General features: G+C 43.9%; 1 protein-coding gene across 6 annotated transcripts in view; it reads right to left on the minus strand.

Moving 5' to 3' along the window:
• Positions 1–12214, minus strand: part of LOC105015240 (disabled homolog 2-interacting protein) — a 191230-nt gene that overhangs the window by 137589 nt on the left and 41427 nt on the right. The window contains exon 1 of one of the 6 annotated variants that reach the window (XM_010878242.4): positions 7847–8060. The exons of 4 other annotated variants lie outside the window; for them this stretch is intronic. Coding sequence is in view for 1 of the 2 variants with exons in the window: in XM_029124959.2 (XP_028980792.2) it covers positions 7774–7780 (7 nt within the window). In the remaining variant the exon portion in view is untranslated. Of the gene's footprint in view, positions 1–7773; positions 7796–7846; positions 8061–12214 lie in introns of those variants that run through there. One more of the 6 variants, XM_029124959.2, reaches the window with a different exon arrangement.

Here is a 12214-nt window from a genome sequence, read left to right on the forward strand (position 1 = left end):
TATGCCGATTTACTTAAAGATGCTCACTTTTACGACCTAGAGGTTCTTTGTGTTTTTGAATGCGCTACAGCATTATTCCACATGTTGGCTTACAATTAGCAAATTTGACAAAATTGACAATACATTTCAGAAATGACTTTTATGTAAAATTCTCACTGAATGAAAATTAATAGGACATAAAATAGAACCTGTTAAAAGCCACATATCCCATATTCCCATATTGTTTGTAGCAATAAAAGCAAAGTAACCATGTTTAAAAAGAGTAGGCATTAGCTACAGATCTCCAAAAGTTATTTATATTGAATCACACATTCTCTCTTTCAGGTTATATAGGCTTTAAGTTGAAAATAAAATACTTAGTACACTCTATAGATCCTGTTTGATGCATCTTATCACTGGATGTCTTTGAGATTTTAGGTTACTCTGAATGTGGACTGTATGTTTCAGAAAGAACTCCACTTCTAACTTCGGGAGTGGATTTGTTTGTTAAAGAAGTCAATACATCCATTTTGATGCTAAATAAACACTGAAACTGCCAAGAGACTCTAGCCTGTCCTTGAGTAAACACTGGTATTCCCCTCCTCTCTCACTATATCTGCAACCTATAGTGGTACCCTACAGACCAACCTGGGACTAGCTTAAATACCCTCAGACAACATCCCCCACCACAGACCAACCTGGGACTAGCTTAAATACCCTCAGACAACATCCCCCACCACAGACCAACCTGGGACTAGCTTAAATACCCTCAGACAACATCCCCCACTACAGTCTAGCCTGGGACTGGCTTCAGTACTCTCAGACAACATCCCCCACTACAGTCTAGCCTGGGACTGGCTTCAGTACTCTCAGACAACATCCCCCACCACAGACCAACCTGGGACTAGCTTAAATACCCTCAGACAACATCCCCCACTACAGTCTAGCCTGGGACTGGCTTCAGTACTCTCAGACAACATCCCCCACTACAGTCTAGCCTGGGACTGGCTTCAGTACTCTCAGACAACATCCCCCACTACAGTCTAGCCTGGGAATGGCTTCAATACTCTCAGACAACATCCCCCACTACAGTCTAGCCTGGGACTGGCTTCAGTACTCTCAGACAACATCCCCCACTACAGTCTAGCCTGGGACTGGCTTCAGTACTCTCAGACAACATCCCCCACTACAGTCTAGCCTGGGACTGGCTTCAATAACCTCAGACAACATCCCCCACTACAGTCTAGCCTGGGACTGGCTTCAATAACCTCAGACAACATCCCCCACTACAGTCTAGCCTGGGACTGGCAACATTGCCCTCAAACAAAATCATTGGCAGAAATCAAAGCCCTTACAACCAACAAACCAAGTAGAGAAAACATGAAATTATCATTATAAGTACATGCATGAAGGAGAAAAGTACTTTTTTCATTCTAATTTAAGTCATTTTGAAAGGACATTAATGAAGACAGAGAATTTTCTTTATTCTTGTTTTTGCATTCCAGTGTGCTGAGTGGACACACAGAAACCATGTTACAGCTGATTTCAGGGAAAGAATATTGTCAGAGGGAATACATTTTCCAGTAGATCTATACATCACCTCAACTGTTGTGGTCCATGACTACAGAGATAAAGTTAGTTGAAAATGTACTGGATACTGATTCTGGTTTTCTATGAGTGTAGTATCGTTTAGGTAAAAGAAATAAGTTATAACATTTATTTCAATAAAGGATTAGCCTACTTTCCGCAGCACCTCCCCTGCCTCCCAACTTCCCTTACAGCTGGACATTCCAAACATTTGGCCAAATAATAGCTGGTTAGTTGCCATGTTGCAATGTCAAGCATGGCCTCTCTTTAGCACTTTGAGCCATTACTGACAGAACTGGGCATTGTGTGTATTACCATTCAGAATGTACTAGGCTGTGTGTGTGTGTGTGTGCGTGTGTGTGCGTGTGTGTTATTTCTGTGTACTAAGAATACACCATGGCTGCAATGTCTCTAGAAATAACAATTCTTATTTGTGTCCAGCTCTGATTCACTGAATAACACACACAGACTTTCTTTTTCAAAATTGGGACAAGAATAAAGTCTCAATTAGTTACCCATTTAGTAAGGTTAGAAACACTTGCGCACACACAAACACACAGGCGCGCGCACACACACACACACACAGAGGGAGCAGGTTAGTAAAAAAACAACCCTATTTCCTTCCCCTGGCCTCTGACATATAACCTCTTCCCCCCTAACCTCTCTTTGCACCTCACAGACTATCTACAGCCAGACAGGGACACAGGACTGCTTGACCTCAGTACAACAGTTCACCACGTATTTAACACTTGTGGATTAATAACTGTTACTGTATTCAAGCCAGTATTCAAGCCAGTTCCCGTCATCCCGCTAGAAAGATCAGGCCATGCCATGCTTTCCAGGCTGAATGAGTTTCAGGAAGCCATCTCTGCCCATGTCTGCTGACCTACGACTCACCTCTGGGGAGGAACAGGGCCTGGCATAATGGTGTCACCACCATCATTCATTACAACATTATTAGTATGTCTGTTTGTGTGTGTGTGTTGGAGTGTGTGTTTGTGTGTGTCACCATTTGTCTTTTCCTGTTTTTCCAGCCAGGAGCACAGAACAATCCCAGGCAGCCTGTGGTCGAGGAGAAACATGTGTGTGTGTGTGTGAGAGTAAGGCAAGGTCAAAGAGCCAGACAGACGTCACACAGCACGCTGCATCTGGAGCATCATTACCGGTAAATTCCTTAACGTCCTCACACACACAGTGCCCAACAACACACAGGACACACACACACACAGTGCCCAACAACACACAGGACACACACACACACAGTGCCCAACAACACACAGCACACACACACACACAGTGCCCAACAACACACAGCACACACACACACACACACACAGTGCCCAACAACACACAGGACACACACACACACAGTGCCCAACCACACACAGCACACACACACACACAGTGCCCAATAACACACAGGACACACACACACACACAGTGCCCAACAACACACACACACACACAGTGCCCAACAACACACACACACACACAGTGCCCAACAACACACAGGACACACACACACACAGTGCCCAACAACACACACACACACACACACACACAGTGCCCAACAACACACAGGACACACACACACACAGTGCCCAACAACACACAGCACACACACACACACAGTGCCCAACAACACACAGGACACACACAGTGCCCAACAACACACACACACACACACAGTGCCCAACAACACACACACACACACAGTGCCCAACAACACACAGCACACACACACACACAGTGCCCAACAACACACAGCACACACACACACACAGTGCCAAACAACACACAGCACACACACACACACACACAGTGCCCAACAACACACACACACACACACACACACACAGTGCCCAACAACACACAGCACACACACACACACAGTGCCCAACAACACACAGCACACACACACACACACACAGTGCCCAACAACACACAGGACACACACAGTGCCCAACAACACACACACACACACAGTGCCCAACAACACACACACACACACAGTGCCCAACAACACACACACACACACAGTGCCCAACAACACACAGCACACACACACACACAGTGCCCAACAACACACAGCACACACACACACACACACAGTGCCCAACACACACACACACACACACACACACACAGTGCCCAACACACACACACACACAGTGCCCAACAACACACAGCACACACACACACACAGTGCCCAACAACACACAGCACACACACACACACAGTGCCCAACACACACACACACACACACAGTGCCCAACACACACACACACACACACACAGTGCCCAACAACACACAGCACACACACACACAGTGCCCAACAACACACAGCACACACACACACAGTGCCCAACACACACACACACACACCCCACACACACACACACAGTGCCCAACAACACACAGGACAAACACACACACACACAAAATAGTGAGTGCATGTTTTATTAATGAGGTGCGAAGGTTCTCAAATTATTTTCCAATCACAATTCCGATCACAGTACCAGACACACACGAACCATTACTTACACTTACATAGATACACAAACCAAAGCATGGACATGTCGTCTTCTCTAAGTCATCATTCATACATACGGTCTTCTCTCTCTCTGTTCAGCTGTACCAATGGTAATTCATGGTAATGACACCTTTTGTTGAGGGGGGTGGGGGGCTGAGGAGAAGGAGTGGAAGCAAGGGTCTAGAAAGAATACCAAATGGTTGCATATTGTCAACCATACCTCTTTGCATTTTAAATTGGTCGCATTAGCACAACCTTCAAAAGTAACCTTTTAGAATCATTTGGCCAAGTGACGCATTCCTGTCCTGATCCAGTATGTAACTTTCTGCTTGCGTCTGTTTGCGAGTTGCGTGCGTGGCTGTGTGTTTGCCACTCACTCCCTTGCTGTCACCCCTCCTCCAGACGAGGCAGTAACTGTGACAACAGCATCCTGTTGGGGAAACAGACCCTGTGTAGACAGCTAATGCCCAGTGCAATTAGAATTGAAAAGAGGCAGAAAGATTGGAGCAAACCGAGCAAGCAAGGAAGCCAAGATCATAGCTGAAAAGCAACAATATCGTACAATATCACCAAATACGAGATGCTATTCACAAGTTCAAATCCGAGACTGTTTTACAAAAAAAAACATCTCTCACTCAATCCAACTATGCCGAAGACAAAATCTGTGTTCGGTTGATTGGCATCATATCACACAATGTATATATATACTGCGAATCAAGTTGCATTATGCCTCTAATTAGGCAGGGAAAACCTGTCGATGGCCTTACTGAAAAGTACATGCTCATCACCCTAGCAGCTGTCAAATAAAATACTACAAGCTAATTGTGTTGAAACTAAATGTGTCCCCGTTATCAACAAACTTGTAAAAACAATTCCCAGGTAGTGCCACTCCAATGACTGAAAGCTCCAATAGATTGGGCTCAGTGCTGCCACCAATGGTCAGGAAAAAAATCCAAATGGACACAAGCCCACAAATCCCTGAGCAGATAATGTCTTGAGACTTTCCGCTGGACTTTAGCATAATGGGCATCAACACAAATATACCAACACACTAACTTTTATTCCCTCCAAACCTATGCATGGTACATCCTCACTGATTTGCCTGGGAAAAGCTATGCACATGCTTGACTATTGAATAATAAACTCACTCCACATCTTCTGACACGGTTTCACAAAGTAGCTGGCAGCAACACACATGAAATGTCTCTAAACGTATCTAAACATGTCTACACGTCTCTATACATGGCACTAAACACATCTCTAAACATGTCTCTAAACATGTCTCAAGACGTCTCTACATGTCTCTATACATGTCTTTAAACACATCTCTAAACATGTCTCTAAACATGTCTCTACATGTCTCAAGACGTCTCTACATGTCTCTATACATGTCTTTAAACACGTCTCTAAACATGTCTCTACACATCTCCACACGCCTCTAAACATGTCTAGGGAAAGAGGAGGTAAAACAATGGATTACGACAAATGAATGAGATAAATGCATTTTTATGGAGAGTTAAAAATCATCTTGACTGATAGTGCTAAGCTGAAATAGTACACTGGGAAAAAGATGGGCTAGCAGACAAGTTGAAGACCCAGACTGTAGTTCCCGCTATCCTCAGGCAACAGGTAGACATTCTTTAGGAAGCAGATAAGAGGGGCATGAAGGGAAAGTGGAAGAGAAGAGAAGGTAGAGACAGTCGAGCTATGCGGCTATATCTTCTCCTTCGACAAACACTGAAGCAGATCATCAGACCACTCAACCACTCTTTAAATGTCCCTTTTAGCATCAGACCACTGAAGACTTTACTGCCAAGTGCCTGTAAGTCAGCTTTGGAACACTAACAAGGACAGACAAACTTCTTGAGAGTAGTAAGCTATCTGTGATGGCACTGCACTGTCAATAATTATATTATCTTTAACTATTTAAAGCAAAATAATATTTTTTATCTAAATGTCATAAATGCACTTCAATGAGCACTTGTCTGGCTATAAAGGGATAAAGTATGACATATTTTGATCATCATCAGCTAAGTGTTTCTGGGCTCTCTGTACTCTATGGCCTTTGGTTCAACCTGACTAGTTACACAGCCTCCATATCAGATACATTTCAGGTTAATATCCAGGGCCATATTCACAAAACATCTTAAGGCTGAAAGTAGCTCCAAACTTGCTGATTTAGGAGGAAATCTAGCACTGGCCGGTCCTAACTTTAGGACTCCTACATTTTTGATCTAAGAGTATTTTACAAAGAGTTTCAGTGTTGCTATGATGAATTCACTGATAGTGACCCCTTCCCTACCAGCCAGTCACCGTTGGCATAGTAGGAAAGCTTGTTCGTGGAACATGACATCATCCATAGCAACAGGGTCAACCCCGCCCTTTCTCGTAGCTTAAGAATTCTCCCCGTTCCTTAGTGAAAGTTGGTCTTAGCAGCTTTGTGAATAGGTTTTAAGAGGAAACTCTTAGCTAGGAACTTTTAATGCTGTTTAGGAGTCCTCCTAGTGGTAAGATAAAATGTTTTGTGAATACGGACCCGGATCTATATCGGATCCACATCGGATCTATATCAGATCCATTATAAATCCATATCAGGTATTCGATTTACCGGTCCCTTTACAAATGCTCTCCCTTCACCGATTCCCTGTCACCTCGGGAACGCTTTTCTGTAATTCCATAAATCCCGCGCCCCAGTCCCGGTAATTCCTCTTCTCCGGCTGGCCAGACACTCCAAGGCCACTTCCTTCCCTTCCCAACTGCTCCCCTTCCAGCTGCTTGCAGGCCTGGTCAGCCCAGCCTCCACTATTAATAGGATAACAATGACCGACCACACCCCCGACCCCCCGACCCCCCGACCCAGGCCAGCGTCAGCAGAGAGACCATACAGTGTCAGAACGTGATGGCTAAAAATCCAAAAATCGCATCATAATTGCTTTAGATGCAATCTAGGGTGGTTTTGAACAATATGTAACTATCATGATGACAAGCAACATTCTAAAGTGAGTTATTGCTTCATGGCAAAAATGAGTTAGTCTACCTGCAAAAAGTTGGTTATCTACAGTCAGGGAAACAGCCTTTAGTTGTAGGCACTAGGCAGGAGACACTGTAATCATGCTGGCTTGATAAATGTGGGGACGAGACTGCTAAAGTAGTTAACTACTACCCTTGGTTCTCCTTGCTCCTTGCTGCACTGTGTTGGAATGTGACTCCAAACTCTAGATTATAAATAAATGTCACATTTAAACAGCCGGCCCGGCAGGCAGGGAGCAGTCCAGAACCACACACAGCTCTCCAGAACCGCACACCAACATAAATCAAAGAACTGGAGTCTCAGGACAGCAAACATAAAGTTGATGAGAAAGAGATGAGCTAGATTTTCCACTAGCAGTTTGAAGTGATACACTGCTCCGGTTTTGTCCCACTATTAGTCAAGAAATGTGTAACAGATCCTTTCGTGTCCTTTAAAAAAAAAAGACAGAAGGGCCAGTCTGTTCATTCAGTCAAGGCTCACTCTCCCTCTCAACACTGACAAACGAGTGTGGCTCTGTTCTCTCTGGCACGTGAATCACTTCCCTCCACACCTCCTTTTCTCACCCACTTGTTCCCTCCCTCCTTCCCCCACACCACAAAGCGAGCATTCCGCAGAGAAAACCCCTCAAACTCTTTTACCTACCTTTCATACGGTCTTTCCTCTTTCCAGAGAAACAGAGCTAGTAAATATAGAGTAAAAGCAGGGAGGTTCTTACCTCAGACACGCTCCCACTCCAGCCAAGCAAACACAGAGCATATCATCCTCAGTGCTCCGAACAGAAAGCCAAGAGCAACAAGTAGTAACGACCAAGTTTCCCTCCCTCTCCTTTTCTCCCTCTGCTCCGTACTGCTAGAATCACCCGGGCTGCAGTAGCTGCAGAGGTCTAAGGGAGTGTGTGTGTTGATGTGTGTGTGTGTGTGTGTGAGAGGGTTAGGGTTAGGGAGAAAGAAAGAGAGAAAAAGAGTGTGTGAATGTTTGTGAGAGAGCATGTGTGACAGTGTGTGTTTCTGTGTGGGTTGCGTGGTGGACTCGAGCGGGGGGCATTGACTCTGAGTGCAGAGTTCAGGTCCTCCCCCTTTTGAGGCTCAGAGCAATGAACAGTGACCAGAACAGAGAGGAGCAGTTCTTGTCGAAGTGAGGAGTTAAAAGAGAGAACGAAATATACAGCATAAACTTTATATGTCTCCTAATTTCTCACTTAAACACTCATTCCCTTCCAACTATCTTTCTTGCTTTCCTACTTTCAATCCGTAGAACTAACTGCTTCTGTCATTCTCTATTCCGCCTTCTCTCACACACACTTCACCCCCCCCAACCCCACAGTGTTTGTGTGTGCATACGTACAGAGAGAATGCTGTTGTGCTCTAGCACCCCAGGCTCAGTGGGGGCGGGACCTAGACTTCAGACAGCAGAATTCCTTCCTGAGAATGGTCCAATCAGAGCCATAGTTGCGGTTGCCCAGAACAGATCTGAAGCAAGGACTCTTTTCAAACTACAGCTAGAAGATTATTACAACTCACGGTACACGTACAGTATAGAGTTTATCACAGTTACTACTCTCACTTTACATAAAGTGTTTCAAACTGTTACTACTCTCAGTTTATATATAGGATTTATTACTGTTACTGCTCTCAGTTCATGTATAGGGTTTATTACTGTTACTACTCTCAGTTCATGTATAGATTTTATTAATGTTACTACTCTCAGTTCATGTATAGGGTTTATTTCTGTTACTACTCTCAGTTCATGTATAGGGTTTATTACTGTTACTACTCTCAGTTCATGTATAGATTTTATTAATGTTACTACTCTCAGTTCATGTATAGGGTTTATTTCTGTTACAACTCTCAGTTCATGTATAGGGCTTGTTACTGTTAATACCCTCAGTTCATGTAAAGGGATTATTACTGTTACTACTCTCAGTTCATGTATAGGGTTTATTACTGTTACTACTCTCAGTTCATGTATAGGGTTTGTTAGTGTTACTACTCTCAGTTCATGTATTGGGCTTGTTACTGTTAATACTCTCAGTTCATGTATAGGGTTTATTACTGTTACAATATTAACACTGTTAACAATGTTACAATATTCCATACAACGTATAAACATTTTTAGTTGCCATTGTGACAAAATGTATATACACATACAGCCAGAAGGACTTTAGAGCCAGCCTCCTTATGCCACCGCTCATTCCACTCCAGTAAACATTGAGCGAGACATCGTTAGACCTCAGTATTTGCTGGGAGTATCTGTTGGAAGAGTGTCGCATGTTATCTCGGAATGTGACGTGCGACAATTGACATGTTAACCTGTTTAGACTATATATACATACATATACTATACATACTGTACTGGCAAAAAGTCTTGTTCAAGTCTTGAATTCATTGTAGAGTAAAAACGCTCGTAGTAAGAGGGGCTAGCAATAAACGACACTTACGCAGATATGCATAATAGATATATTTTTTGTAGTGTAAATGGATTATAATGTCAATGTTGCTCGTCAAAGTAATCGGATGGTTGCAAAGCAACCAGAAACATCTCACACTGGCACATAAAAAAAAGAAATCTCCCATCACAAACAACAGCACTTGTTTGACAGAGAGCAACATGTTACTAGGCAAGCAACATGGCCAGAGAGTTTATATGCCTTCCAGATCATTGGCCTGGCCACAGCACTGCGTACACATGTTGCGCACTACGTTATACCTCTGGTGCACTGAGAGTTATTCATTGCTTGTGTGAGAAGAAAATTGTATTTGCATATTATGTAAATATTATTCAAATGAAGCTGTTCTCACAGCAATTTTTGTAGTCTTAATAGGCTCTAAGAGCCAAGGGATTGTCAAGAGACCTGTGAGAGATTCTCTATCTACCAGTCCTTCTCAGTCTCTTTCTGTCTCTCTCTCTCTCCCTCACTCCCTCCCTCACCCTTCTTTTCTCCCTCCTGCCCTCCCAACCTGATCAATCATCACAGGCTTCTGGTGTTCTAGGCCGGGAGGAAGAAAGGCACTGAACACAAAAGAGACCGAATAACCTCTCCATTCACCTCTGCCCCCTTCCCAGCCTAACCATTAGGGATACCACCTCCTCCTTCACCTCTTTAACCTCACCACTCATCACTCACACCTTTTCCACAAACACTCATTCACCAAACATGCAGCAAAATCCATTCTCCAGAACTGAATGTTTCCTCAAACCTCTGAAACAGGACTATAGCCCCTAGAGGTTGAGTAAGGTTCACATCACCATTCTGTTCAGACTGCAGTTGTGTGTGGTCATTGAGAGACCTTCTGTTTGTTGGTTTTTACTTGCTTCCAAGTCCACTGGGATATGGCTTTTATGTATTGCATTGAATACGGTTGTGGAATGTGATGTTTAACATTTGTAAAAGGCAAATGTTATATCTACTAATAGTATGGGAATTAGATTAGACTTTGAATTTGAATAAGACATAGCAAGAGAAAGAGAGAAGTCAGACAGAGAGAACCTGCAGAGAGATACAGAAGGCATTGGTATGTAGGCTATAGAGTTACACAGGAACACAGTGAGACGGGCACTGAATCCACTCCTCTGTGTAACATGCACTGACACACCTCTCTCTTTATCTCTCTCTCTATTTATCTTTCTCTTCTGTCACTACACCTCTCCCTCTTTCCCTCTCTTGTCTCCCTCTCTCTCTCTCAGTGTGATGACGTCAAATTGTGTGTCAAAGCATGTTTCTATCTTGTGTGTGTGTGTGTGTGTGTGTGTGTTACCAAACAGGTCAGACTGAAAGGTGTACAGCATCTATCCATCAGGCTAGAGGTGACAGGACCGTAAGCCCTTGGGGCTGTTACATGACATGTGTCCTCTACCTCCCATGAGAGTGGCCCGAAACCTGAGAGTGGAGCAGGAAGCGAAGGCGGGGTCAAACGAGGGGAGACTGTAAACAGAGATGGGGTGATGGACAAAAAGTAGAGTCTTTTGACAGAATGATAAAAAGAAACAAAAAAGACAAAATAACGAACGATAGAAGGAGGAGGAGCGCGTAACATAGAACCAAAAGGGGTTTACATGGAGAGACGGTCTGTAGTCTTCATTTAATAGGCTCAAAGAACCAGGGGGTTGTCACCAGACCTGTAAGAGTTTCTCTATCTGTCGGTCCCTCTTCTTTTCTTTCTGTCTCTCCCTCACTCGCTCCCTCTCTCTTCTGTCTTCCCTCTCCCCCTCCCAACCTGATCAATCACCTCAAGCTGAAGTTAGAGATTAGGCGAGAACACCTGGTCTGCTCTGAGACTTTCCCCTTCAGCCCCTGGCTCACACACAGTGTGTATGTGTTTAAGCGTCGTTTGGTCAGTGTGTATGTGTTTAAGCGTTGGTCAGTGTGTATGTGTTTATGCGTTGGTCTGTGTTTATGCTTGTAAATCTTGATCAGTGTGTATGTGTGTAAATCTTGATCAGTGTGTATGTGTTTAAGCGTTGGTCAGTGTGTATGCATGGAAATCTTGATCAGTGTGTATGTGTTAAAACGTCGTTGGTGCTCTACAAGCAAGGCTGAACCACATCCGGTTTTATGGAACACATGAATGAATGAAATCCGCCTGGACTTGCTCTTCTCTCCCCTACTTTGGTGCTGAGTTGTTGGTAGACCCACATCCACAGTTATCTCTAAATGTCATCCTGTGCTTGTTGCCTCTCATTAGCATCAATGCTAGTCACAGGGACACACTCCACCGGGGCTCCGGTCTTTCATGTGCCAGGCCCATTTAAAAGAGTGTAACAGCAGCACGCTCAGTGTGGCTTTGGGGTGAAATTATCTTATTCAGCCTATTGGATGAGTCATCCTCTGATCCCGTCAGAGCTTCGGATGCCAAACAGACACAGAAAAGATGGAATGTATTTGTGGCACTGAGAATACTTGTTCTGAATCCCTAATTTTACATAACAAACTGAAGTGACTTTGTTCTCCATTTGGCCCAGACTAAAGTAATGATGGCTATGGCTTTTAAAACAAGAATGGGCCAAACAGTACCAGAACAATCAACAATAGGAATGAAACATTACATGAAATTAAGGGTAACTTTAGCAGACACTCATAACCAGA

Source organism: Esox lucius, chromosome 14, assembly GCF_011004845.1.
Source record: "Esox lucius isolate fEsoLuc1 chromosome 14, fEsoLuc1.pri, whole genome shotgun sequence".
Taxonomy (NCBI): domain Eukaryota; kingdom Metazoa; phylum Chordata; class Actinopteri; order Esociformes; family Esocidae; genus Esox; species Esox lucius.